Source organism: Macaca thibetana, chromosome 19, assembly GCF_024542745.1.
Source record: "Macaca thibetana thibetana isolate TM-01 chromosome 19, ASM2454274v1, whole genome shotgun sequence".
Classification (NCBI taxonomy): domain Eukaryota; kingdom Metazoa; phylum Chordata; class Mammalia; order Primates; family Cercopithecidae; genus Macaca; species Macaca thibetana.
This window is the reverse complement of record NC_065596.1, coordinates 11,807,176-11,835,021: the sequence shown is the minus strand read 5'-3', so window position 1 is coordinate 11,835,021 and position 27,846 is coordinate 11,807,176. Positions and strand designations below refer to the sequence as shown.

Below are 27,846 nucleotides of genomic sequence, written 5' to 3'. Positions count from 1 at the left end.
ACTACCAAAGCCAAAGACACACGAAGCCACAGACTAAGGAGTTCACAAGAAACTGATCTTTACTCAACAAAGTTCTACACAAGTGGAATCTCACGCCACCTCGGCGCCAATCTCCAGCACAGCACAGTAACAAATGGACAGACCCGGGAGCCCGCAGGGGGAAGAGGGTGAAGAGGGAAAGAGGGACTGTGGCTCAAGGCCAGTCTGGGTCCACAGCCCTGGTTAGGGGAGAAGGTTGAGAAGCTGAAACTTCATTGTGCAAAAAATAACCAAAAATAAATTAAAAAATTAAATAGTTTTTTTTTTAAAAAAAAAAAAAAAAAAAAAAAAGGAAAACGAGAAGAACCAGGCTCCCCTTCCCTGAAGGTGTTTGTATCCCCGCATCTTGAGTAGTGAGGGGTTACCAATCCCATCAGACAGCCAATCCATCCACACACCCCAAGACCCAGCAGAGGATGCTCCAAAGAACTGGAATTACCAGAAAATTAAAGGTATTTTTAAAACTTTTTTTTTTTTTTTTTTTTTTTTTTTTAAACAAATGGCTTCCAGAGACCTGCTCAAGTTTCATGGGGTGGGTGGGCAGGGACACCCAGCTAATTTATGGAATGTGTACTGAGTGCCCCTTGGAATAGAGGCGGGGCCTGACCCTGCCTCTGGAAAGACACAGGGCTAGGATGGAGGGTCTGGGGCCCAGGAGGAATGGATGGAGCAGGCCCCAGGATGCGAGACTCCAGTCAAACTCCAAAACACAAGGGGCTCCCCAAAGAAGTAAAAAGCAAGGAAGGAAAAAAAAGGGAAAAAATGCTAAGGGCCCAGTTTTCTGACCAACTGGGAAATAACTACACCCCCACCCTCTCTAGGGGAGCCCCTGCCACCTTGACCGTGTCCCCAGACTATTCCGGAAGGTTCTCTAGAATTGCTGACCCAGTCTAGTAGGATCTCTGGGCTCACTGGGTACTATGATGAGCAGGAAGTCCCAGGGAGATGGAGTAGGGAACAGGGGACACACCACCTTTCCCTTCCGCCAAGCCTCGGTTTTCCTTCTTGCTGGCGAAGCATAAACCTGTGTCCTCTGTCATCATCAATCAAATGCCCCTGCCCTGGCCCTTGAGTTAAAACTCGGGCCTGAAACGTAAGAAGGGGGCTTTCAGAAGCACAGAGAAACGGACTGCCCCTGAAGCTGCTTACAGAGGGAGATGCTAGGGGTAGGTGCCAGAAGCTCTGGCTACACCCAGCTCTCTTCAGGAAAAAGGTCCCAGCCCAGTGTCTTCAAAAGCCACTGGAGCACACAGGAAGCAGAAAGGGTGACCTCTGGCCAGCCCCAGCCACTCCAGTGGTTCTCACCCTGCGAGTTAGGCTAGGACAAGGACGGAGACACACCAGCTGAGGCTGCAACAAAGCTGGCAGGGAGTGTGTGGAGCAGGTCCCAAGCATGTGCGTGCTGACAGGGCAACCCCCAAGGTCACCATCCTCCTCCCCCCGCCCCGAGATCCCGCCTGAGGCCCCCCACCCACCCAGCCCTCCCCAGTCACCGCCAATTCCGGCAAAACAGCAGAAGCTTCTTAAACTCTAGATGCAGGTTACACGGAAGGCCTTACGGGTTAACTCAGGGGTTCACTAATTCTACTGTCTCCATGCAGTCGGGGAAATGGTGGAGCGGCTGGCCCAGCCTCGCCGGTTATGGCACTCGCACATGCGTGTGGCCACGTGTGTCCGTGTGAGTGTACGCGTCCCTACAAGGGTCCCCTTCCTGACCTGCTCCTCCCTCACCTCATCCGAAGCTGGATTCGGTCAGCTGTGTAGATTCCTCCCTCCCATGTAGCTGGCCCAAGTGGGCTGCCAGAGATGACCCTATTAGAGCCCAGGGGCCCTTGCCCACCAGAAGTCCCCCCCACCTCCCCATTTGTAGGATGAGCATGGTGGCCCCACCCACCTGCCAGGAGGGCAAGTGGACGGACGGACGGACGGACGGGGAAGGCATCTGGATTTGAGTCCCACTCACTCCTCCCTAACCCCCCTCAACCAGGGCACAGCGACTTCTGGATGCAGCGCACTCCCCAGTAATCCCTCCAACGACAACGCAGACAGAAACCTGCAGGGGGAGGAGGAAGGTCATGGTCTGGGATCCTTTGGCCCCCAAGACAGTGCTGGCTCGCCAGCTGCGGCCTCCTCACCTGGCAGTCTCCATGATCACCTAGACCCCGTAGAAAGCCGCCAGCCTCTCCTTGAGCAGCGGCGGGAATTGCTCAGAGAACTGCTGCCAGTTATCTTCCCCAACTTGGTCTTTGAAGCCGTGGAGAATCTGTGGGGAAGGTGGTGGTGAGGGGTAGGCAGGAGGAGAACAAGGGGAGTGCGCCTCTTCCCCCAACCCGAGGCCCCGTTGTTACCAGATGGTCTCACCCCTGCCTGCTCCCAGAACTAGATCAGGGCCCAGAGCCTCACCTTATAAAACATGTCCCGAAGGTCATCCTTCGGGCTCACCCAGGAGGCTACAGCGTCGCAGAAGAAAATAAAGTCCTGAAATGTGACGGATCCCAGGTGAGGGGCCGCCCGAGCCCAGCGCCCGCGCCTGCCCTCAGAGCCCAGCTGCCCCAACCTGCACAACGCCCCCCGGGTTGACACCGATCATCATGCAGATGCCGCGGAAGGCTGAGTCCTTCTCCTCGTTGTCCCTGATGTTCCTGAGGGACGTGCACCTGTGGGAAGGTGAGCAGCTGGAAGTCAGAGGGCAGGCAGGGCATGCATCTGTGGAGGGCTGGGTCACTGGGGATCAGTGAGTGGGCCTGGGACATGCATCTGTGGGGGTGGGGCAGGGCAGGGAGTCAGTAGGCAGATGGGGCTGGAAGTGCACAGGTGAGGGAGGGAGTTGGGCCCGTCCCGCCCACCACACAGCAGGCTTGACACGTGGACACACACCAAGGCCGGATGAACTGCTGCAGCATGGGTGCCACCTCCTGGGGGCACACATAGCCCAAGCGGCCGATGGTGATGGCTGGAATGGCAGAGGGACTCGTCAGACGACCTGCAACCCCGAGCGGCCCCGGGACGGTACGTGGCGGGGCCTCTGGCACGAGGCACCAAGCCCCGCCCCACGAGCCCCAAGGGAATGGTTATTGCAGCCACCCTGGTCCCCCAAGCTTGGCCCAGCCAGGGGTCCTCCCCATCACACCTGAGTCTCTTCCCAGGTCTCTCTGCATATATCTTTCTTTCCTTTCCCTTTCCTTTTCTTTCTTTCCTTTTTGGTTTTTTTGGTTGTTGTTTTGTTTTGTTTTTGAGACACAGTCTTGCTCTATTGCCCAGGCTGGAGTGCAGTGGCATGATCTTGGCTTACTACAACCTCCATCTCCCAGGTTCAAGCGATTCACCTGCCTCAGCCTCCTGAGTAGCTGGGATTGCAGGCACGCACCACCACCCCCGGTTAATTTTTGTATTTTTTAATAGAGATGGGGTTTCACCATGTTGGCCAGGCTGGTCTTGAACTCCTGACCTCAGGTGATCTGCCTCCCAAGGTGCTGAGATTACAGGTGTGAGCCACTGCACCCAGCCTGAGGCTGCATCTTTCTTGGGGCTTCTCCCAGTGCCTCCTTCCAGTTACTTCCAGACACCCTCCTTGGTTCCTTGACAAGGCCCTTTCTGATGCCCCTCCGAGCCCAGAACCCCACCTCCAGAAGACGGGCAGGGGTGAAGGCAGCAGCAGGGCCGGGTGCCCACCTGTGTTTTCCAGCAGTGTCTTGGGTGTGTTGGGTCGGTTAATGATCTCCACCAGGTTGTTGAGGACCATCTGCACATAAGGCTGCATCTCTGCCCCTGGGGGAGCACCCAATCAGAGCCCTGCACAGCCCCCTTCACCCACAGGGGGGGCTCGGGGCTGCCCCCGTCACTCACTCACCGCAGTTCTAACCAGAGACTGGCCAACCACTACCAGTGAGGGAACAAAAGACCTTCTCCGGCTAATCCCCACCCAGAATCCCTGGTCAACCAGAGACAGATCCACACCCTTCAAACATCAGAGACTTCTCTGGAGTCGCTAAGGTGAGAATACGCTGCCCAAGTCAAAGGAAAAGAAGCCAAAGTCACCCAATCAATTCGAGTGAGGGCCAAAGTCACCCAATTAATCCGAGTGAGTCTTTTAGCCAACTACACAAAACGGTCCAATCAGAACAGCCCTCCTATCCCTTCTCTTTGGTGAAGCCAATCACAAATGACCTTTCTGCTTGGCTCCACCCATGACGAGCCCCCAGAGACTTCCCTTGTCAGTCAGAGCTAGGCTCCCGCCCCCAGGTTGAGAACAGGCTAATGGGGAGGGGCCTGTTGCCACTTGCAGGGCACTCACCCATCTGCATGCAGATTTCACCAATGGCCCAGGTGGCGTTGTTGCAGACGGAGATGAACTCTGGGTTCAGGTTGGTGCCCAGAATGGGCATGAACTCGGCTGGTGGGGAGAAACAGGAGTGCTGAGCAGGAGGGCCAGCTGGGGTAAGCTGCAGACCTAGCCCAGCAGGCCCCATCAGACAGTACGAATACATCCCAATGTCACAGTCATCCCTGGGTATTGCTCTCCATCACTTGAGGCCGGGGCTGGGGTCATGGGTTAGGGACAAGGTGAGTGTCGTACCAATACAAGGCTTGACATGGATGAAGCAGGCTTTGGTGAGGTCTCCCAGGAGGGCAAAGGAGCTCTGCCGGACCTCAGGCATCGAGTCCTGGGGATTCAAGAAATATCAGTGTGGCTGGGCTCCCCTCCTCCTAACCACGACAGCTGAGGGGGCACAGTCCCTGGTGCATGTCCAGCCTCTGCCATTTTCCAGTTCTAGGGCTCCCAGGTTTTCCTTAACCTCCCTAGCCTCCAGTCCACATCTGCAAATGGGAGATGGCAGTGCCCCAACGGTCATCCCTCAGTGTCCATGGGGGATTCTTTCCCAGGTCCCTGCAGCTATCAAAATCCACGAATGTGCAAGTCCTTGATATAAAGTGGCATAGTGTTAGGGCCGGGCGCAGTGGCTCATGCCTATAATCTCCAGCGCTTTGGGAGGCCAAGGAAGGCAGATCACTTGAGGTCAGGAGTTTGAGACCAGCCTGGCCAACATGGCAAAACCCTGTCTTTACTAAAAATACAAGAAAGTTAGCCAGGCATGGTGGGACATGCCTGTAGTCCCGGTTTCTTGAGAGGCTGAGGCAGGAGAACTGCTTGAACCCGGGAGGTGAAGGTTGCAGTGAGCTGAGATCGCACCATTGCCCTCCGGCCTGGGTGACAGAGTGAAACTCTGTCTCAAAAAAAAGGTGGGGGATGGGCGGGGGGCATACTGTTTGCATATGCACCTATGCACATTCTCCTGTACACTTAGTATCATCTCTAAGTCACTTATATCTAATACAATGTCAACAGTATGGGAATAGTTGTTATACTGTATTGTTTAGGGAATAATAACAAGAACAAACGTCTGTATGTGTTCAGTACAGATGTAATTTTTCCTCTGAATATATTTCTTTTTTTTTTTTTTTTTTGAAACGGAGTCTCGCTCTGTCGCCCAGGCTGGAGTGCAGTGGCCCGATCTCAGCTCACTGCAAGCTCTGCCTCCCGGGTTTACGCCATTCTCCTGCCTCAGCCTCCTGAGCAGCTGGGACTACAGGCGCCCACCACCTCGCCCGGCTAGTTTTTTGTATTTTTTTTAGTAGAGACGGGGTTTCACCATGTTCGCTAGGATGGCCTCGATCTCCTGACCTCGTGATCCACCCGTCTCGGCCTCCCAAAGTGCTGGGATTACAGGTTTGAGCAACCGCGCCCGGCCCCTCTGAGTATTTTCTTTTTTATTTTTATTTTTTTTTTGAGACGGAGTCTCGCTCTGTCGCCCAGGCTGGAGTGCAGTGGCGCGATCTCGGCTCACTGCAAGCTCCGCCTCCCGGGTTCACGCCATTCTCCTGCCTCAGCCTCCCGAGTAGCTGGGACTACAGGCGCCCGCCACTGCGCCCGGCTAATTTTTTCTATTTTTAGTAGAGACGGGGTTTCACCATGGTCTCAATCTCCTGACCTTGTGATCCGCCCACCTTGGCCTCCCGAAGTGCTGGGATTACAGGCGTGAGCCACCGCGCCCGGCCCCCTCTGAGTATTTTCAGTCTGAGGTTGCTTGAATCTTGGGATGTAGAACCCACAGATATGGAGAGCCAACTGTGCTGGGGCAGGGACTTGGGCTTTCATGTTTTCTTTTTTTTTTTTTTTTGAAAGAGACGGAGGCTCACTCTATTGTCCAGTCTTGAATACAGTGGCATGATCTCAGCTCACTGCAACCTCTGCTTCCTGGGTTCAAGCAATTCTCCTGCCTCAGCCTCCCAAGTAGCTGGGACTAGAGGCACCCGCCACTGGCTAATTTTTGTATGTTTAGTAGAGACAGGATTTCACCATGTTGGCCAGGCTAGTCTCAAAGTCCTGACCTCAAGTGATTCACCTGCCACGGTCTCCCAAAGTGCTGGATTACAGGCATGAGCGCTTGGCCTCATATTTTCTATTTTCAATACCGTTTGCTTTTTTAAAAAAAGTTTTTTGGGCCGGGCGCGGTGGCTCAAGCCTATAATCCCAGCACTTTGGGAGGCCGAGGCGGGCGGATCACGAGGTCAGGAGATCGAGACCATCCTGGCTAACACAGTGAAACCCCGTCTCTACTAAAAAATACAAAAAACTAGCTGGGCGAGGTGGCGGGCACCTGTAGTCCCAGCAACTCGGGAGGCTGAGGCAGGAGAATGGCGTGAACCTGGGAGGCGGAGCTTGCAGTGAGCTGAGATCCGGCCACTGCACTCCAGCCTGGGCGACAGAGCGAGACTCCGTCTCAAAAAAAAAAAAAAAAAAAAAAAAAATTTTAAATTTTAGAACTGGGGTCTCATTATGTTGCCCAGGCTGGTCTCAAACACCTGGGCTCAAGCCATCCTCCCGCTTCAGCCTCCAGGATCACTGTTTAAAATAATTAGAACAGCCCCTTTTCCCTGATTTTCTTTGTGCACAACCAGGCCCTGAGTCCCCGCCAGGGGCAGCCCACGCAGGCTGCTGGGTGTCATCACTGTCCAGGTCCCCACCCACCTGCATGCACTGGAACAGCAGTGTCATGATGTTGCTGCGGGCCACCAGCTGCTCCACGTGACCACCCAGGCCCTCAGCCAGGCCGCTGAGCAGATCCAGCGCTACGATCATGAAGTCCTTGTCGGGAGCCTCATACTGCTCGGGGTGCTGGGTGTACATCTAGACACAGATGGGGACGGGGCAAGGGTGAGTGGAGAGCAGGCCCAAGGCAGGCCAATGCAGAAGCATAGGTGATGGGCGTGGGGGTGCTCACCATGGCCTGAGCCAGCGTCTTCTGCACCAGGGTGACGCAGCGCTGGTAAACGGGCTCACAGTAAGGCAGGAAGCCACTCTGCAGGGCGGTGGCCACTGATGACAGACACTGGCAGGGAGGAAGGCAGATGGGGAGAACTCAGGCGGGGTGGGCAGGATGGGCTTCGGGAGAGGGGCAGGAGCCCACTCACCTCCAGCAGGGGGAAGAGGTCCTTGTCTTCGTCCTTGAGCTCATTCCACTTCTGGATCAGTGGGGGCATCAACTTCTGGATGTATTCCTGGAGAGGGAGCATGAAATTGGCGCTCCCTGGGTCGGGGTGGCAGACTGTGACTCAGGCACCTGTTGCCCGAGTGATGAGGCCTGAGCGCCTTGCTCATGGAATCCTGAAAGGCCTGTCATCTGGCCAGACCTGGAGGCCTTCATTCTTCTCACCTGTCCAAGCACTGTCTTCCCCACCCCACCCCCCTGGGAGCCTGGGTCACCGCCTCCTGGTTCCCGAAGCACAGCACTTACCACGCTGTCTCATAACTGTCTTTCTCCCCCACTAGACTGGGAGCAGGGCGAGGGCAGGGCCGGGTCTGTCTGTCTGCCTGCCGAGGTCATGGCCACGTCCCTGGCGTGCAACACGGGGTTGCCACCAGGTCACTGGATGCCCAGGGGCACAGGGATCAGGAGGCAGGAGCCGCTCTGGGGTCTCACCGGCTGGTTGAGGTGGTGGCCTACAGAGTCGGCCAGGGTGCCAATGGCGTCGTAGAGGATGAGCAGGTTCTTGTGCTGGTATTTCCCAAAGGCAAAGACGAGTGTGTCCAGGATGTAGCTGAGGTACGGCACCAGCTCCGTGCAGGCCTCTTCCTCCAGGGTGGCGAAAGCACTGGCAGGAGGGAGGATGGGGCGGGGGGCTCAGTGGACCATGGCAGGTGGCACTGGGCCATGGGCAGTGGGGAAGGGCAACTCAGGATCAGCCAGTACGAATACGAGAGAAATCAGTGACACATCAACAGTCACAGGTGTCATCACTTCCCAGAGGGTGGCCGGGGGAGAGTGGGGGCTGTGGGATCAGGGGTCCAGGGTCACCTGCAGGCCGCCTCCTGCACCCTCTTGTTGCCATCCAGGATGCGTTTGAGCAGCTCTGTCATCAGGGGCTTGAGGTGCATGTCGGGCGGCTGGCTGACCACCCAGTGGGCATAGCGGCTCAGCGTCCAGCAGGCGATGGAGCGGACCAAGGCCTTCTTATCCGACAGGCACTGGATCAGGTGCGGGATCAGCTCGGGCAGGTAGGGCACCATGCCCTGCATGCAGCCTACAAGGAAAGGGAACCAGGAGGGGGCAGTTTGACTGGGCCCCAGGAGCAAGCTAGGCCCAGCTACACCCACCCTATGAAGAGAGAGTCAGCCGCATACAACATATAGGGAAACTGAGGCTTAGAGGTTAAATCACTGACCCAGACTCATTTCACAGAGCCAGGGAAAGGCAGGCGCAGGAGGGGAAACAGCAGAAGCCTCTCATCCCAAAGCCCCAGGTTATCTTTATTTTTTTTTGAGGCAGAGTCTCACTCTGTCGCCCAGGCTGGAGTGCAGTGGTACGATCTTGACTCACCACAACCTTCACCTCATGGTTCAAACAATTCTCCTGCCTCAGCCTCCCGAGTAGCTGGGATTACAGTCCCCTGACACCATGCCCAGGGAATTTTTTGTATTTTTAGTAGAGACGGGGTATTACCATGTTGACTGGGATGCTCTCGGTCTCCTGACCTCGTGATCCACCCGCCTTGGCCTTCCAAAGTGTTAGGATTACAGGCATGAGCCACTGCGCCCAGCCAAAGAGCCCCGTGTTAGTTTATCTGGTCATGCATTAATTCAAAATTGGCTCCCTTACATAGTGAGTGGGGTTTTATGGGGCAGCAGTGACCCAAATGGAATAAAAGTACTTTGCATTTGAAACAGTTCTTAAGATGTTTGTGATTTTCTTTTTTTTGAGACGGAGTCTTGCTCCGTTGCCCAGGCTAGAGTGCAACGGCGTGATCTCGGCTCACTGCAGTCTCTGCCTCCCAAGTGATTTTCCTGCCTCAGCCTCCCAAGTAGCTGGGATTACAGGCACCTGCCACCATACCCAACCAATTTTTATATTTTTAGTAGAGATGGTTTAGTAGAGGGGTTTCACCATGTTGGCCAGACTGGTCTCAAAATCCTGACCTCACATGATCCCCCAGCCTCAGCCTCCCAGAGTGCTGTGATTATAGGTGCCTGGTCGTTTGTGATTTTTCTATTTCATGTTATTTTTGTTTAACTTTTTAATTTTTTTTTTTTTTTTTGAGACAGAGTCTTGCTCTGTTGCCCAAGCTGAAGTGTAGTTGCATAATCTCAGCTCACTGCAACCTCTGCCTCCCTCGTTCAAGCAATTCTCCTGCCTCAACCTCCCGAGTAGCTGGGACCACAGGCGCCTGCCACCACTCGTAGCTAATTTTTCCTATTTTTAGTATAGACGGGGTTTCACCGTGTTAGCCAGGCTGGTCTCGAACTCCTGACCTTAGTTGATTCACCCACCTTGGCCTCCCAAAGTGCTGAGATTACAAGCATGAGCCACTGCCCAGCCCTTTTAAAAAATGTTTTGGCCGGGCGCGGTGGCTCAAGCCTGTAATCCCAGCACTTTGGGAGGCCGAGGCGGGCGGATCACGAGGTCAGGAGATCAAGACCATCCTGGCTAACACAGTGAAACCCCGTCTCTACTAAAAATACAAAAAACTAGCCGGGCGAGGTGGCGGCGCCTGTAGTCCCAGCTACTCGGGAGGCTGAGGCAGGAGAATGGCGTAAACCCGGGAGGCGGAGCTTGCAGTGCGCTGAGATCTGGCCACTGCACTCCAGCCCGGGCAACAGAGCGAGACTCCGTCTCAAAAAAAAAAAAAAAATGTTTTAATGTTTTATTTGACACAGAGTCTCGCTGTGTCCCCCAGGGAGGAGTGCAGTGGTGTGATCTCCGCTCACTGCAACCTCTGCCTCCCAGGTTCAAGTGATTCTCGTGCCTCAGCCTCCCAATAGCTAGGACTACAGGTATGTGCCACCACGCCTGGCTAATTTTTGTATTTTTAGTAGAGGTGGGGTGTTACCATGTTGGCCATGCTGGTCTTGAAACCCTGACATCAGGTGATCTACCCACCTTGGCCTCCCAGAGTGCTGAGATTACAGGCTTGAGCCACCACACCCAGCCTTTTTTTTTTTTTTTTAAAAGATCACGAACACTGCTCTTTTATGTAAAGAGAACGAAGATAATAGCACATACCCCAACAATCCAAGACACAAGATCTATGTTTACCAGTTTGAGCTCAACTCCTATAGATATTTTTACCATAAACATGTAATACAGGCTGGGTGCGGTGGCTCACGCCTGTAATCCCAGCACTCTGGGAAGCTGAGGTGGATGGATCACCTGAGATCAGGAGTTCGAAACCAGCTTGGTCAACATGGTGAAAGAAACCCCGTCTCTGCTAAAACTACAAAAAAATCAGCCAGGCATGGTGGTGGACGCCTATAATTCCAACTACTCGGGAGGCTGAGGCAGGAGAAACTCTTGAACCCGGGAGGTGGAGGCTGCAGTGAGCCAAGACTGCGCCATTGCACTCCAGCCTGGACAGTAAGAGTGAAACTCTGTCTCAAAAAAAAAAAAAAAAGAAATTAGCCAGGCTTGGTAGAGGATTCCTGTAATCCCAAGCTACTCTGGAGGCTGTGGCAGGAGAACTGCTTAAACCCAGGAGCTCATGCAACACAAGGTCAGGAGTATTGTTGCAGTGAGCCGAGATCATGCCATTGCACTCCAGCCTGGGCGATAAGAGTGAGACACTGTCTCAAAAAAAGAAAAAAAAGAGGCCAGGCGCAGTGGCTGGCTGGGCAACGTGGTTCACACCTGTAATCCCAGCACTTTGGGAGGCCAAGGCAGGTAGAACATAAGGTCAGGAGATCGAGACCATCCTGGCCAAGGTGGTGAAACCCTGTCTCTACTAAAACTACGAAAAAATTAGCTGGGCATGGTGGCATGCACCTGTAGTCCCAGCTACTCGGGAAGCTGAGGCAGGAGAATCACTTGAACCTGGGAGGCAGAGGTTGCAGTAAGCTGAGATCATGCCACTGAACTCCAGCCTGGCGAGAGAGCAAGACTCGGTCTCAAAAAAATAAGTAGATAACACAGCTTATGTAATCTATTAACATATACAAGCGTATTGCGTGATATATACCCTATTAACATGAGATATCAGATACATTAAACACATAATACATGTCGAAACATTTCCTTAGACAAATTTTTTTTGGAGACAGGGTCTCACTCTGTTCCCCATGCTGGAATGCAGTGGCGCAATCATGGCTCACTGCAGCCTTGACCTCTCACCTCAGCCTCCCAATTAGTTGGGACTACAGGAACTTACCACCATGCTGGCTAATTTTATCAGGTTTTTAAGGGTTTTTTTTGGTAGATATGAGGTCTCACTATATTGCCTAGGCTGGTCTTGAACACCTGGGCTCAAACGATCTGCCTGCCTCAGCCTTCCAAAGTTCAAGGATTACAGACATGAGCCACCACACCTGGCCTTTTTAAAAAAATTTTTGTAGAAAGAGGGTCTCCCTACGTTGCCCAGGCTGGTCTAAGACTCCTGGGCTAAAGCAATTGGCCTGCTTCAGCCTCCTGAGTAGCTGGGATTACAGGCGTGCACCACAGTAACTAGACAAATTTTAAACAAATGTTGAAAGCTTACAAGGTTGAGGGTTTTTGCTGCCATGCCTGAAATTTTTGGCACAGGTTTGGAATGCTAAGGCAATGGCATATCATGCCTCCAACGGACTCACAAAGCCCTCCTGTAACAAGTTTTATGTCCCATCGGGACCATGGGAGCCTGAAAACCCCACCAATTACAGGACACCGGGTTGAATTTGATGAAACACCACCCACCACGGTTTACTACTGATTCTGGCAGGCCAGCCTGGCAGCCAGGAACAGGTTTAAGGCCCAGATGCACCCTGGGTGACTGTAAGGAACTGGCATCAATCTTTCTGTACCTCAGTTTCCCCATCTTTGTTTTTTTTTTTTTTTTTTTTTTTTTTTTGAGACGGAGTCTCGCTCTGTCACCCAGGCTGGAGTGCAGTGGCCGGATCTCAGCTCACCGCAAGCTCCGCCTCCCAGGTTCACGCCATTCTCCTGCCTCAGCCTCCCGAGTAGCTGGGACTACAGGCGCCTGCCACCTCGCCCGGCTAAGTTTTTTGTATTTTTAGTAGAGACGGGGTTTCACTGTGTTAGCCAGGATGGTCTCGATCTCCTGACCTCGTGATCCGCCCGTCTCAGCCTCCCAAAGTGCTGGGATTACAGGCTTGAGCCACCGCGCCCGGCCAGTTTCCCCATCTTTGAAACTGGGATCCGGCAACCACCTCATCAGGTGCTGGTGAGGGCCAAGGATGTTTGTCTATATAAGTGCACGGGGCAAGCATGCAGCTGTGCCTGCTGTTATTATCGTTGTTGCTGTAATTATGCTTACAACATGAAAGAACTGCCTGCCTCTGAGAATGAAAAAGAGGCCTTGCATTGTGGGATTCCAGGGGTTCCTTTCAGGCCCAAAACCAAGGGGAGAATAGAGATCTCAGAGCTGTCTGGAGTGGGGTGGGTAGGCCTCCAGAAAGAACTGAGCCTTTGGTGTGGCTAGTAATGTGGGCCAGCCCTACAGTCTCATGCCAGCATGGGGCTCAGAGATTAGGTGCACTCACCCTCGGCAATGGCTCCCAGCACCAGGATGCCCGATTCCTTGACCACCCACTCGGGGTGGAAGAGGAGGCCTTTGAGTAGCGGGAGTAGGTGGGGCAGTAGTTCCTCCCGAAAGACATTGGCGAGGACGTCCAGTGCGGCCGCTGAGCACTTCCCTGGGGAAGAGGAGACAACGGGAAGGCTCAGGGCGGCCCCTCAGGCAGGTGGTCGACCTCCTTGACTGTACTCCCAGGATCAGAGCTCATGATCAGAATCTTCACGATCAGCTTCTAATCAGCTTCTGCCTCAGCTTCCAGTCACCTCCCAAGAGGGAGTCCTGGGCTTGCCACCCCACCCCCACCCCCAGGTAGGGGCACACACTCAAATTCCAGTCGGAGAGAGCATCATCGTCGTCGTCATCCTCCGCGTCCTCGGAGCCATCAGGCCGCTCAGCCTCGTGGGGCAGTGTCACCGTGCGTGACTTGTGGAAGCGTGGCTTGATGTCCTGCTCACTGTCAGGGACAGCCTCATCCTCCTCCACATCCCCCTGGGGGACAGGCAGACTGTTAAGTACTTTGGGGACCACAGCCATGACACCCATGACCACGCCCACCCTTGCTGGGTGGGCCCTGCCTGACCTTGAGCAGGATGATGTCAATTTCCGAGTACTTCATCCCATTCACCAAGATGGGGATCAACCTGCACAGAGAGGGGCTGTTTATGGGGATGCAGGGGCCATGGCAAAAGTTGGGGGGAGGCACAGCTTGGGGAGAAGGCAAACACGTGCCAACAGGGTGACTAGCCCACCAATCAGCCACAGAGCAGGCCCTGCAGAGCATGATGATACTGCTAGGTGCACATCGATCCATTTCCCTCTGGGGAATTATCAGAACCTGGTCTCTGTCTCTATGATTAAGATATAAATGATGCCACTCCTGCCTCCACAGAAAGGCTTTTTTTTTTTTTTTTTTTTTTAAGAAGCAGGGTCTAATCGTATCACCCAGGCTGGAGTACACTGGTGCAATCACAGCTCACCACAGCCTCACACTCCTGGGTTCATGCAATCCTCCTGCCTCAGCCTCCCAAAGTGCTAGGATTAGAGCGTGAGCCATGGCACTCAGCCTGCAGGAAAGCTCTTGACCTAGGCCTGGCCACTCAGTGAATTACAGACCCCTGAATACACTGAAAATCTTGGTGTGGTGCCCAGTCCCTAGCACAACATTAAGGCAGGGACGTGCACTGCTATTCCTGGCCACTTTCCCGAGACAGGGCAGAGACGAGCCAGGGTAGGGGAGCAAACAGACTAGGCAGCCAGCCCCTCAGTTGCAGCCCAGAGTTGGAAGTGACAGAGCCTTCATCACCTGCTGATCTAGGTCTCATCACTCCCCAGGAGCCGTCCACCCAGCCCTAGAGTGTTATCAGTAATAATTTGGGGCCGGGCATGGGGGCTCACACCTGTCATTTTAGCACTTTGTGAGACCAATGCAGGAGGACTGCCTGAGACCATAAGTTTGAGACCAGTCTGGGCAATATAGTGAGACCTCATCTTTAATGAATGATAAATAAATAAAAATACAAAAATATGCTGGGAGCAGTGACTCACGCCTGTAATCCTAGCACTTTGGGAGGCCGAAGTGGGCAGAATGCAAGGTCAGGAGTTCGAGACTAGCCTGGCCAACATGGTGAAAACCAGTCTTTACTAAAAATAAAAAAATGGCCTGGCACGGTGGCTCACGCCTGTAATCCCAGCACTTTGGGAGGCTAAGGCAGGCTCAGGAGTTTGAAACCAGCCTGAACAACATGGTGAAACCCCGTCTCTACTAAAATTACAAAAATTATCTGAGCATGGTGGCAAGCACCTGTAATCCCAGCTACTAAGGAGGCTGAGGCAGGAGAATCGCTTGAACCATCCTGGCTAACACAGTGAAACCCTGTCTCTACTAAAAATACATAAAATCAGCCGGGCTTGGTGGCACACGCCTGTAGTCTCAGCTACTCAGGAGACAGGAGAATCCGGGGAGATGAAGGTCACAGTGAGCCAAGATCATGCCACTACACCCCAGCCTGGGAGACAGAGTGAGACTCTGTGTTTTAAACAAACAAACAAACAAACAAATAAATAAATAAATAAATAAGGCCAGGCGCAGTGGTTCACGACTGTAATCCCAGCACTTTGGGAGGCCGAGGGGGACAGATCACGAGCTCAGGAGTTCGAGACCAGCCTGACCAATATGGTGAAACCCCATCTCTACTAAAAATACAAAAATTAGCTGACCATAGTAGCAGGCACCTGTAATCCCAGCTACTCAGGAGGCTGAGGCAGAAGAATCTCTTGAACCTGGGAGGCAGAGGTTGCAGTGAGCCGAGATCGTGCCACTGCACTCCAGCCTGGGCAGCAGAACGAGACTTCACCTCAAAAACAAAAATTAAAAAATAGTAATAACAATGACTTGCGGGCTGGGTGCAGTGACTCGCGCCTGTAATCTCAACACTTTAGGAGACCAAGACAGGATTGCTTGAGGCCAGGGGTTCGAGACTAGCCTGGGCAACTTAGCAAGACCTCATCTCTACTAAAACTTAGAAAAGATTAGCTGGGTGTGGTGGGATGTGCCTGTAATCCCAGCTACTTGGGAGGCTGAGGTAGGAGGATTGCTTCAGCTGGGAGGACAAGGCTGCAGTGAGCCATAAGTATGCCACTCCACTCTAGCCTGGATGACAGAGCAAAACCTTGTCTCGAAATAAAAAGGAAAAAAAATTATTTGGAGAGAGGCAAGCGATTCAAGTTTGTCAAGGAGGATTAGTTTTAGGACTTTTGTTGGAAGCACTGGTCAAAAATTGCTTTACTCGGAAGTTCCTAAGCTGCAAGGGCACAGAAGGCTACAGCACTACCCAGAGGGAAGGTTATACCTATGTGCCTAAGAATGAAGCCAACACAAGGGAAGCAGATCTGAGACCACACAGATGCCTTTCGCATCCTTTGAGTTCCTGGATACAGCCACACCTGAAGCCTTTGTTGATTTTTTTTTTTTTTTTGAGACGGAGTCTTGCTCTATCGCCCAGGCTGGAGTGCAGTGGTGTGACCTTGGCTCACTGCAACCTCAGCCTCCTGGGTTCAAGCGATTCTCCTGCCTCACCCTCCTGAGTGGCTGGGACTACAGGCGTGGGCCACCACACCCAGCTAATTTTTCGTATTTTTAGTAGAAATGGGGTTTCACCATGTTAGCCAGGCTGGTCTCGATCTCCCGACCTCGTGACTGCCATGCCTCAGCCTCCCAAAATGCTGGGATTACATGCGTTGGCCACCATGCGCGGCCATTGATTTTTCGTTTCTTTCCACCTAACAGTTACCTAATTTTGAAGTCTTCAAAAAGTGGCATTCTTGCCACTTACACATAAATATACACTGAATATAAACTGACAAGGATGTGGACTGAGAGAAGCATAGCAGGTGACCAGAAGGGAAGGCAGAGGCATAGAAAGGGGTCGAAGCTGGGGTGGGACAGTAGACAGCAGCAGTACTCACTGGACCAGATGGGAGGCCAGGACTTCCTTGCAGATGGGCTGCTCGGCCAGCGTCAGCCAGAACTCACAGGCCTCAAGGGCAACGTTCTCGTCATGGTCCTGGGTCCTCTGCAGCATGTACTGTGATAGCGGGGAGAAGCTGAGGCCTGGCCTGGGTAGGGGTGGCTCCCTGACCCTTGCCACCGGCCCCTTGCCTGCCTGCCTGGGCTGGCCTCGACCATGCACACCTGGATGATGCTGTGCATGTGGGGGATGAGCCTGTCGATCCGCACTTCCAGAAGCATCACCAGGGCGCGGCACACATTCTTCCGCACCTCGGGGTCATCATCCACGGCCAGGGCAAATAGGTGCTGCAGGGAGGAAAAGGGTCAGCTGTAGGGGCCCTTGGTCCTCACCCTGTCCACCCCCAGCGCAGCGTCCCACCTCAATGAATGTGTCAATATTGTCCATCAGCGCCTGAGCCCGGTCCATGATGAACTGGTTCACGCAGGCGATGGCGTGGGACCTGGCAGGGAGCAGACACACGGGTCACCCTGAACCTGCCCACTCCAGGCTCCCTGAAGCCCCCAGAGAGCTGCACCCACCGGATCTTGGGACTGCAGTGCTTGAAGAACTGCAGGAACTTGGGGATCATGATGTTGAGGGGCCTGTTGAGCGCGTCACTGTCCAGAAGCTCTGATGAGTCTTCGCAGATCTTCTGCAGGGCTCCAAAGGCTCCCTGAGTGCAGAGAGGCAGAGAGACAAAGGTGGGTGGTGGGTGGTGGTCCCAGCCCCCCATACCCGCTCCGGCCATCTATGGCTTCTCGCCTACCTCACAAGTGTTGTAATCCTCCGAGTTGAGCAGGTTGCAGAGCTGGGGCAGCAGCTCGGGCCACATCTGCAGCTCACCCTTGGAAGCGATGGTGGTGATGAGAATGCCTGGGGCGGCCAGGAAAGGACGCTGCCTGAGGCCGGGCGGGGGCTGCCCAGCACCTCCCCTCCCACTGGGCACCCCCAGTGCTGCCTTTCTGTCCCCTAGCCCATGTATGCCCTCCACATCCCCCCCTTTTTTTTTTTTTTTTTGAGATGGAGTCTCACTCTGTCGCCCAGGCTGGAGTGCAGCGGCCGGATCTCAGCTCACTGCAAGCTCCGCCTCCCGGGTTCATGCCATTCTCCTGCCTCAGCCTCCCGAGTAGCTGGGACTACAGGCGCCCACCACCTCACCCAGCTAGTTTTTTGTATTTTTTAGTAGAGACGGGGTTTCACCATGTTAGCCAGGATGGTCTCGATCTCCTGACCTCGTGATCCGCCCGTCTCGGCCTCCTAAAGTGCTGGAATTACAGGCTTGAGCCACCGCGCCCGGCCTGTTTTTTTTTTTTTTTTTTAAGAGATAGAGTTTGCTCTGCTGCCCAGGCTGGACTGCTGTGGCACAATCATAGTTCCCAGCAGCCTCGAACTCCTGGCCTCAAGCCATCTTCCCGCCTCAGCCTCCTGAGTCGCTGGGACTGCAGGCACATGCCACCATGCCCAACTAATTTTTAACATTTTTTTGTAGAGATGGGATCTCACTATGTTGCCCAGGCTGGCCTGAAACTCGTGGCCTCAAGCAATCCTCCTGCCTCGGCCTCCAAAAGCACTGAGATTACAGGCGTGAGCCACCGCTCCTGGCCTTGACATAGGTAGAAGGGTACTCCTTGACTCAGTAAGCACCCTGAACCTTACTGTGAGTCAACTCTGTTCCAGGCCCTAAAGCACAGCACAGAGCAAAACACAAAATCCTCACCCTTGGGAGCTGGAAGTAAGCTACGAAGTAAAGATAAATTAGCAAAAAAACTGGGAGGGGCCGTGCATAGCTGGCTCATGCCTGTAATCCCAGCATTTTAGGGGACCTAGGTGGGTGGATCACTTGAGGTCAGGAGTTCGACACCAGCCTGGCCAACATGGCAAAACCCCGTCTCTACTAAAAATACAAAAATTAGCTGGCTGTGGTGGGGGGCACCAGTAATCCCAGCTACTCGGGAGGCTGAGGCAGGAGAACTGCTTGAACTTGGGAGGCGGAGGTTGCAGTGAGCGGAGATCGCGCCACGGCACTCCAGCCTGGGACGGAGCAAGACTCCGTTTCAAAAAACCAAAACAAAAACAAACAACTGGGAGGGGCCACATGCCAAGGACTAAGGGGAGAAATATAGCAGAAAAGATGGTGAGAAAGGGCTGTAGGTGGAGCTAGCAACTTTAAATTGGGTGGCCAGAGCAGGCCTCATTGAGGTGACATCTTGATATCGAGGCAAGACCTGAAGGAGGTGAAGCAGGCAAGGGAGGAATCATCCAGGTCTCTGGGAAAAGGGCATCTCAGGCAGAGGACTCTATGGTGCGAAGGCCTGGCGTAAGGACAGGCATGATGTGCTAACAGATAGGTAAGGAGCCACTGGGGCTGGGCAGAGAGTGGGAGGGGAGAGAGGGAAAGGAGGTAAGGCAGGAAGGTGGCAGGGATGCTTGTACTGCCTATTAGACATCCAGGAGTCACATACAGCAGGCATCTGAGGTGCCAGGACAGTGCACGTATCTGGTGACAGAGCTGGATATGGGTTCTGTTAAGTGCAGAGATGGTTATTTACTGCCACAAGATGGCACTGTTTCCCAAGGGTGGAAACTGTCCATGAGAGAAAGGTGCTCCCTGCAATGGGTAGGTATAGTGAGGACTGTGGAACCTTAGCCACATCTCCTCACTCTCTGCGCCTCAGCGCTTCCAGCCCTCAGAAGAGATAAAGAAAACCAGCCTCGGACAGGCGCGGTGGCTCACGCCTGTAATCCCAGCACTTTGGGAGGCCGAGACGGGCGGATCACGAGGTCAGGAAATCGAGACCATCCTGGCTAACACAGTGAAACCCCGTCTCTACTAAAAATACAAAAAACTAGCCGGATGCGGTGGCGGGCGCCTGTAGTCCCAGCTACTCGGGAGGTTGAGGCAGGAGAATGGCATGAACCCCAGAGGCGGAGCTTGCAGTGAGCCGAGATCGCGCCACTGCACTCCAGCCTGGGCAACAGAGCAAGACTCCATCTCAAAAAAAAAAAAAAAAGAAAACCAGCTTCCTAACTAAGGTTATCAGTAGGTTTATTTTTCTCTTTTTTTTTTTTGAGATGGAGTCTCACTCTGTAGTCCAGGCTGGAGTGCAGTGGCGCAATCTTAGCTCACTGCAGCCTCCACCTCCCAGGCTCATGTAATTCTCCTGCCTCAGCCTCTGAAGCAGTTGGGATTACAGGTGCCTGTTGCCACACCCAGCAAATTTTCATATTTTTAGTAGAGATAGAGTTTCGCCATGTTGGCCAGGCTGGTCTCAAACTCCTGACCTCAGGTGATCCACCTGAAGTGCTGGGATTAGAGGCGTGAGCCACCGCGCTTAGCCTGGTTATCAGTAAGTTTCAATGACTTAGCGAAGAGCCTGGCACATAGAATGAGCTCAGGAAGTCCAGATCCTATACTACTGGTCTGGGGGTTTTTGCGGGACTAAAAGTCACTTTTTATTTTTCAGATGGAATCTCACTCCATTGCCCAGGATAGAGTACAGTGGTGTGATCTAGGCTCACTGCAACCTCCGCCTCCCGGGCTCACGCCATTCTCCTGCCTCAGCCCCCCAAGTAGCTGGGATTACAGGTACCCCACCAAGCTACAATTCCCAGCTAATTTTTTGTATTTTTAGTAGAAATAGAGTTTCACCATGTAGGCCAGGCTGGTCTCCAACTCCTGACCTCAAGTGATCCACCTGCCTCGGCCTCCCAAAGTGCTAGGACTATAGGCGTGAATTACCACGCCCAGCCAAAAGTCATTTTTTTTTTTTTTTTTTTTGAGACGGAGTCTTGCTCCGTCGCCCAGGCTGGAGTGTAGTGCCGCAACCTCCGCTCACTGCAACCTCTGCCTCCTGGGTTCAAGCGATTCTTCTGCCTCAGCCTCCTGAGTAGCTGGGATTATAGATGTTCACCACCATGGCCAGCTAATTTGTTGTTTTTTTTTTTTGAGATGGAGTCTTGCTCTATTGCCAGGCAGGAGTGCGGTGGCACCATCTCGTCTCACTGTAACCTCCAACTCCTGGGTTCAAGCAATTCTCCTGCCTCAGCCTCCCGAGTAGCTGGGACTACAGGCGCCCACCACCATGCCCAGCTAATTTTTTGTATTTTTAGTAGAGACAGGGTTTCACCATCTTGGCCAGGATGGTCTCGATTTCCTGACCTCATGATCCGCCCACCTCGGCCTCCCAAAGTGCTGGAATTACAGGCGTGAGCCACTGTGCCTGGCCAGCTAAGTTTTTTTGTTTTTTTTTGTTTTTTTTGTTTTGAGACGGAGTCTCGCTCTGCCGCCCAGGCTGGAGTGCAGTGGCCGGATCTCAGCTCACTGCAAGCTCCGCCTCCCGGGTTCACGCCATTCTCCTGCCTCAGCCTCCCAAGTAGTTGGGACTACAGGCGCCCGCCACCGTGCCCGGCTAGTTTTTTGTATTTTTTTAGTAGAGACGGGGTTTTACCGTGTTAGCCAGGATGGTCTCGATCTCCTGACCTCGTGATCCGCCCATCTCGGCCTCCCAAAGTGCTGGGATTACAAGCTTGAGCCACCGCGCCCGGCCAGTTTTTTGTATTTTTAAGTAGAGACAGGGTTTCACCATGTTGGCTAGGCTGGTCTTGAACTCAACCTCAGGTGATTTGCCTACCCCAGCCTCCCAAAGGTGCTGGGATTACAGGTGTGAGCCACCGCGCCCGGCCAATTCTTAGTCATCTTTCTGTAACTTCCTCAGGCCACCTTCCAAGAGTCAGAAAAGGGTCTGCTGAAAACCTAATTCACGTTGCACCTGAAACATGAATACCTGCGTATTTTAACTGCTATACCCTTAGCACTCAGCCCAAGGCCTAATACAAAGTTCTAGATGTTGCATGACTGTCTCAGAGGCAAGAAGGACTGTTTCAGGAGGGAGTGGTTCCAGAGCGTGGCCCTGTGCTGCCTCAGCTGTTTCTGACTTCTGCTGCTTACTCAGACAGGTCTCTTAATAGCTCAGTGCCTCAGCTTCCTCATCTATCAAATGGCAATAGTAATGGTACTACCACAGAAGGTGCTGGAGCATTCCATGAAGCACTACACTTAACATGCTGAGAAGCCTCTTGTCTGAGAGTGAGAGTTCAGTGTGTTCTCAGAGGCCAACCCCCGCTGCCCCTCTCACCAATCGTGGCTCGGATGAGCGAGGAGGCGTCGCCAATGTTGTTGAGACACTCCTGTTTGATGAAGTCTGCCACAGGGGGTGGGAAGCTCTGATAGTGCGCCTTCACGTTGTTCTTGAGGATGAGGCCGCTAAGAGAGCGCGTTGGCTCATCTGGGAGGAGGAAGGCTGAGGTTCAGGGGCCCACGGGGGAGAAAGCAGGGTCCCGATCGCATGGAAGGGAGCAGAGGGCGTACCTTCTGACTTGAGTCTGGTCAGGACGAAAATCAGGTAGTTGTTGAAGTCAGGAAACTGATTGAGTTGTTTGAGTTTCTGCCAGGCTGTTAAGGGACTTGGAAGACAGAGGCCTTCCCCCGGCCAGGCCCCCTCACTATGTACCTGACACTATCTCTGACCACTGGGACCCGGCTGCTAGCTCCTGGGGGATCCCACTCCCTAATAAGCCCACAATGACACCACTCCGTAATAAGCCCACAATGACACAGAGCACCTCAGACACGTCAAATTCATACAAGGGGCTGGGCGCGGTGGCTCACATCTGTAATCCCAGCACTTTTTGGGAGGCCGAGGCAGGCGGATCACAAGGTCAAGACTAGCCTGGCCAGCATGGTGAAACGCATCTCTACTAAACATACAAAAAAATTAGCCGGGCATGTGTGCGTGCCTCTATTCCCAGCTACTTGGGAGGCTGAGGCAGAAGAATTGCTTGAACCCAGCAGGTGAAGGTTGCATGCAGTGAGCCAAGATCACGCCACTGCAATCCAGTCTGGGCGACAGAACAAGACTCCATCTCAAAAAAAAAAAATCATACAAGGAGTTGGGTGGAAATGTCTGAGTTTCCCATCTACTCCTGAAGACCCAGCCAGAGCAGAAGAGGGAAGGAGAATCCCACTCCTCTTAAAGTGGCAGCTACGCCGGGCGCGGTGGCTCAAGCCTGTAATCCCAGCACTTTGGGAGGCTGAGATGGGCGGATCACAAGGTCAGGAGATCGAGACCATCCTGGCTAACCCGGTGAAACCCCGTCTCTACTAAAAAATACAAAAAACGCCGGGCGCGGTGGCTCAAGCCTGTAATCCCAGCACTTTGGGAGGCCGAGACGGGCGGATCACGAGGTCAGGAGATCGAGACCATCCTGGCTAACACGGTGAAACCCCGTCTCTACTAAAAATACAAAAAACTAGCCGGGCGAGGTGGCGGGCGCCTGTAGTCCGAGCTACTCGGGAGGCTGAGGCAGGAGAATGGCGTGAACCCGGGAGGTGGAGCTTGCAGTGAGCTGAGATCCGGCCACTGCACTCCAGCCTGGGCGGCAGAGCGAGACTCCGTCTCAAAAAAAAAAAAAAAAAAAAAAAAAAAAAAAAAAAAAAAATACAAAAAACTAGCCGGGCGAGGTGGCGTACGCCTGTAGTCCCAGCTACTAGGGAGGCTGAGGCAGGAGGATGGCGTGAACTCGGGAGGCAGAGCTTGCAGTGAGCTGAGATCCGGCCACTGCACTCCAGCCTGGGCGACAGAGCAAGACTCCATCTCAAAAAAAAAAAAAAAGCCGGGCGCGGTGGCTCAAGCCTGTAATCCCAGCACTTTGGGAGGCCGAGACGGGCGGATCACGAGGTCAGGAGATCGAGACCATCCTGGCCGACACGGTGAAACCCCGTCTCTACTAAAAAATACAGAAAACTAGCCGGGCGAGGTGGCGGGCGCCTGTAGTCCCAGCTACTCGGGAGGCTGAGGCAGGAGAATGGCGGGAACCCGGAAGGCGGAGCTTGCAGTGAGCTGAGATCCAGCCACTGCACTCCAGCCTGGGTGGCAGAGCGAGACTCCGTCTCAAAAAAAAAAAAAAAAAAAAAAAAAAGTGGCAGCTACTAGTCAGCTCTCCCCAGTAACAGGCCATGGTACCTTTTTTTTTTAAAAAAAAAAAAAGAGGGAATCCAGATTTTGGAATGAGTCATGCTCATGGTTTAAACATTTATGTATTTATTTATTTTGAGACAGACTCTCACTCTTGTCACTTAGGCTGGAGTGCAGTGGCGCGATCTTGGCTCACTACAACCTCCACCTCCCAGGTTCAAGTGATTCTCCTGCCTCAGCCTCCTGACTAGCTGAGATTACAGGCTTCTGCCACCACATCTGGCTTGATTTTTGTATTTTTAGTAGAGACAGGGTTTCTCCATGTTGGCCAGGCTGGTCTCAAAACTCCTGACCTCAGGCGATCCATCCACCTCGGCCTCCCAAAGTGCTGGGATTACAGGCATGAGCCACCGCGCCTGGCCTATATCTTTTTTTTGAGACGTGGTCTGGCTCTGTCGCCCAGGATGGCTGGAGTACAGTAGCACAATCTCAACTCACCTCAACCTCTACCTCCTGGGCTCTAGCCATCCTCTCACTTCATCCTCCCAAGTAGCTGGGACTACATGTGCATGCCACCACACCCAGCTATTTTTTCTATTTTTTGTAGAGATGGGGGAGTCTCCCTATATTGCCCAGGCTGGTCTCAAACTCCTGGGCTCAAGCAATCTACCTGCCTCAGCCTACCAAAGTGCTCTGATTACAGGCCTGAGCCACCCTGTGAGGGCCAGGGCCTACTTTAACAGCTAATGGAGTAGATGCTGGCGTTCAATGAACATTAGGAATTTTCATCATTTTCCATAACAATCCCCACAGCTCTGGAAATGGGACCCAGGAATTCTAATCCTTCTCTGTCCAGGGCAGATCCTCCTCACAGCAGAAAAAATCTGGGGACTGGGGGAGTCAGTCCCTTTCTTTCTCTCTCTGGCCTTTGGAAACTGCATACATCTACCCGGTTCCCCCAGCCCCAGAAGGAAGGAAGGATACATCCTGCACGATGCGCTGAGTGGCTGTGTTGGGCGACTGTGAGTCTTTGAGCAGCTGCAGGACCTGCTGCAGGCCCTGCTCGTCTGGCTGCCAGTCCATGGCGCAAGGCAAGCTGCGGGGGTAGGGGCCGGGGTCAGCGCTGGGTCTCTGGGGCTCCGTGTGAGACCCAGGTGGAGCCCCTGAGGCCGCGGTGGCCGCATGACGACGGGAACGCCCTCGGCGGACAGGCGGAGGCCTCCGATCCACGCCCGCCCAAGTGCGGGGTCCCCGCCAGCTGCGCCATCCTCGGCCGCGCAGTCGCGGGCTCGGGAGCGCGGGAGGGGGGATGTGGAAGCGGGCCACAGGCGGCGGCGGCGGGGCCCGGCGGATCCTCACGGGACCCAGCGAAGAGCCCTCGTCCCAGGGTGGCCCATGCCGCCGACCCCGGCTCCGAGCCCGAAGGCTTCTACCTCCCTCGCAGCGGCTGGGCGAGGGCCCAGCCGCCTCCACATCCAGGGGCCCCGCCCCAGACCGTGATAGCGCCCCGGCCCCCGTGGTCTCTTCCGTGCAGGCAGTCCCTGAAGAGTCCCCTTCCCCCGACACTCGGCCCTTAACCTCTGCCAAATCCCAGAGGCCTCCTGCCCTAGTCCAATTTCTGAGCTTCCCCAGATGCACCGTCCCAAGACGATCGTCCTGATCTCTCCTGTCCCCTGTTCCTGCCCTTCAAGCTCAGCAGATGCCAGATATCCCTCTCTGTGGCCTAGCCAAATTCTAAGAATTCCCCTTAATCAGGCCCAAAGCAGTCCCCAGATAGGTCTCTGTTGCCTCTTCGAATGAGAGCCAGCCAAGCCCGACCAACCCACTATAGGAGCCCCCTGGACAGATCCCAGTCGCCTTTCCCAATCAGGTCTGGCCAAGGCTCTCCCTGAAATCCCCTCCAACCCAGTCAGCAGTAACCCCTGCTGACGGATCTCTGTTGCCTCTCCCAGTCAAGTTCGGCCGAGTCCCCCACCACCTCGTGTCGGTAACCCCCTGGCCCGATCCTTGCAGCCTCCCCCAGTTCGGCCTGGGTGAACACCCCCCGGGGCATTCCCCTCAACGGATCCCAGCGACGCCTCGAAGTCAGATCCAGGAAAACCCTCTAGGCCGAAGTCTGACGCCCCTCCCTGTCAGGGCCCAACAAGCTCCCCTCCCCCCTCCCCGCTCAACTTTTCAGTGCGGCCTCCCCCAATCAGACCCAACCAAGCCCCACCGAAACAGGCCCCTACACACACCCGATCCTCGCGACGTCCCCCAATCAGGCCCCAAGCAGTCCCCAGACGCTTCCCCCAATCAGATCCCCTCCAGCCCGACCCCAGCAGTCCCACTGGCCCTCTTCTTGCGGAGCCCCGACATGGCCTGGCTTCGAGGCCCCACCCCCTAAGCTCTGCTCAGTTCCCCCCCTCCCCCGCCCGACCCGTTCTAGCAGCCAGGAGGATCTGGCCCAACCGGGTTCCCGGCCTTTCCCGGTCGGGCGCGGCCCCGACGCCCGGGCCGCGCGCGGCGCAGGCCCGGTGCCCGGCGGGGGTCGACGCAAGCCGGGGCCAAGAGGGTCGGGCTGAGTGAGGCCCACTTACCCGGCCCCGGGCAGCAGCGGCGGCAACTCGCGCTGCGGCTTCTCCAGAGACTCGCGCGGAAGGAGGGAGCCAAAGAGAGAGAATTAAAAAAAAAAAAAAAAAAAAAAAAGAAAGAAAAAAAAGAAAAACGCGGCCGTAGGTGAGCCGCCGCGGCTCCCGTACTCTGTTCAAACTGGTCCCGCCGAGCCAATCGGAAGGTTCAACCTTCACACGTGCCCTGGCACTTGGGAAACCCGGGCTGAGACGAGGCCCGGTCACGTGACGAAAGAGTTGCCGTTTCTTTGGCCTCTCTAGCCGGCCGGTCCTCCCAGTGTCTCGTTTTCCCAGCATTTTACACTGACCTGACCGCAAGCTCTTTAGTTGCAACCAGGAGTTTGGTAGCGCGTGGGGACTTTCTGTGTGTGATGGATCCAGGAACCCCTCGGCCAGAGCCAGCGACCTCCTTTGTCACCTTCCTCCACTAAAAATTGAAATATGCCTCCCTTCCCCCATCCAGAGGTACTTGGGAGGAGTACGCTGTGTGCGCGTAAGGAAAGAGTTGAGCATGGTCTTTACAGCCCAGAGACAAAGGAAAGAAAGCAGGACAAAGTAAGTGCCTGAGACAAGCCGGGTTCCTACAGAAGCCTCCACCAATTTTTGCATTATTTTCCCGTACTGTTGGGCAGTTTTTACAAGGAGATAAAAAAGCCACAAGGATATATATTTTTGAATAAAACGAAATGAACTAATAAACTTTGAACCAGGCCTCATCCCTTTCCCTACCTGAAGTTGAATGAGGTGGAACAGCGCAGGAAATTCTGGCAAGAGCAGGGTCATGAAGAAAGAAATCTTCGCGATCTTTGCGACGTCTGAAGACAGTAGGACACCGTTTTTCCTTCTCGAGAGAGGAGGAGATGGTAAAGAGCTGGAGACCCTGGAACGTCCTGGTTTCCCCTCCCTGCCCTGCCGATAACAAAGTGGGAGACCTCCTGCCACTTGAAGCCTCAGTTTCCCCACTTGTCAAATGGGTTAAAGAGCAGTTCTCGCGATTAGAGATCATCCAAGTTAAGCATGACCTGGCCAGCTCTAACTTGTTCCTTAAAAACGTGGCTTTACCCTCCAAGGTTCAAGGCTGTTCTTTTACTGTATTCAGCCCCTCCCTAAGCCGATATTTAATGAATTCACCGGCGCTAATCCCAAAGAACAACCCAGCCCTGATCTGAGGAACTTTTTGACCCTCGAGAGGCACAGGTCAATTTCTGCCCCTGCCTGAAGGAGGGGAACCGCTATCTCAACCCACTCGCCGTAGGCAAAGTCAGTCCCGGCTCCGTTCATTCATGAAAAGCAAGTACTGGGCCTCCAAGGTTAGGGAAGTGTCGGCAGGCGCCTAACTCCACTCGAAGAATCGAGGAAGACACCCTAAAGGAGCAGTTGGGATTCCGAGGTAGCCAGTTGCGCTGGACTGAAACCTGGGCTGAGAAACACGTGCAGAAAGCCGCCACAAACGCATGCGTAAAGGCCTCCCTTCCCCCACCCTCCGATAAACCCTGGAACTACAAATCCCGTCCTGCCATGCGCCAGGGTCGCCGCGCATTGGGGTTTTGGCTGAGAATCAAATTGGGAGGAGGGTCTCTAGACCAACCGAGGTGCATGGGGAACAGAAGAGTGAGACTGGGGAGCTGGGGCTGGATTGGGGGTTCCTGGGGC

The 27,846-nt window shown here is 54.1% G+C and overlaps 3 protein-coding genes and 2 non-coding genes across 11 annotated transcripts in view; 2 read left to right on the top strand and 3 right to left on the bottom strand.

Annotated features, from left to right (window-relative positions):
* RNASEH2A (ribonuclease H2 subunit A) overlaps positions 1 to 27,846 on the top strand; it is a 239,428-nt gene that overhangs the window by 118,680 nt on the left and 92,902 nt on the right. The gene's annotated exons all lie outside the window — the stretch shown is intronic.
* The window catches only part of GET3 (guided entry of tail-anchored proteins factor 3, ATPase), a 422,808-nt gene that overhangs the window by 369,552 nt on the left and 25,410 nt on the right, over positions 1 to 27,846 (top strand). The window lies entirely within an intron of this gene.
* On the bottom strand, positions 42 to 27,662 carry TNPO2 (transportin 2). 7 transcript variants are annotated; one of them, XM_050770128.1, is made up of 26 exons: positions 27,440 to 27,662; positions 26,923 to 27,034; positions 24,566 to 24,677; positions 21,976 to 22,051; positions 21,743 to 21,892; positions 17,374 to 17,480; positions 17,147 to 17,280; positions 16,986 to 17,067; positions 16,790 to 16,912; positions 16,564 to 16,682; positions 13,679 to 13,739; positions 13,422 to 13,587; positions 13,064 to 13,216; positions 8,397 to 8,622; positions 8,022 to 8,193; positions 7,513 to 7,599; positions 7,323 to 7,430; positions 7,070 to 7,228; positions 4,616 to 4,703; positions 4,334 to 4,432; positions 3,712 to 3,807; positions 2,917 to 3,022; positions 2,597 to 2,696; positions 2,443 to 2,517; positions 2,175 to 2,302; positions 42 to 2,092 (listed from the first exon to the last, which is right to left on the bottom strand). In XM_050770128.1, exons 3-25 carry the CDS (start codon positions 24,662 to 24,664, stop codon positions 2,195 to 2,197), a joined length of 2,694 nt encoding a protein of 897 aa, XP_050626085.1. In that variant the 5' UTR covers positions 24,665 to 24,677; positions 26,923 to 27,034; positions 27,440 to 27,662; the 3' UTR covers positions 42 to 2,092; positions 2,175 to 2,194. The 7 variants fall into 7 exon arrangements, with proteins under 7 accessions (XP_050626085.1, XP_050626089.1, XP_050626083.1 ...); XM_050770132.1 differs by having other exon boundaries at positions 2,917 to 2,992; positions 27,440 to 27,658; XM_050770126.1 differs by lacking the exons at positions 26,923 to 27,034; positions 27,440 to 27,662 and adding an exon at positions 26,161 to 26,903.
* LOC126943680 (small nucleolar RNA ZL2) lies at positions 4,501 to 4,574 on the bottom strand. Its single transcript, XR_007721816.1, has one exon. It is a non-coding gene; the product is annotated as a small nucleolar RNA ZL2 (small nucleolar RNA).
* On the bottom strand, positions 8,276 to 8,345 carry LOC126943666 (small nucleolar RNA SNORD41). The gene has a single exon (XR_007721806.1). It is a non-coding gene; the product is annotated as a small nucleolar RNA SNORD41 (small nucleolar RNA).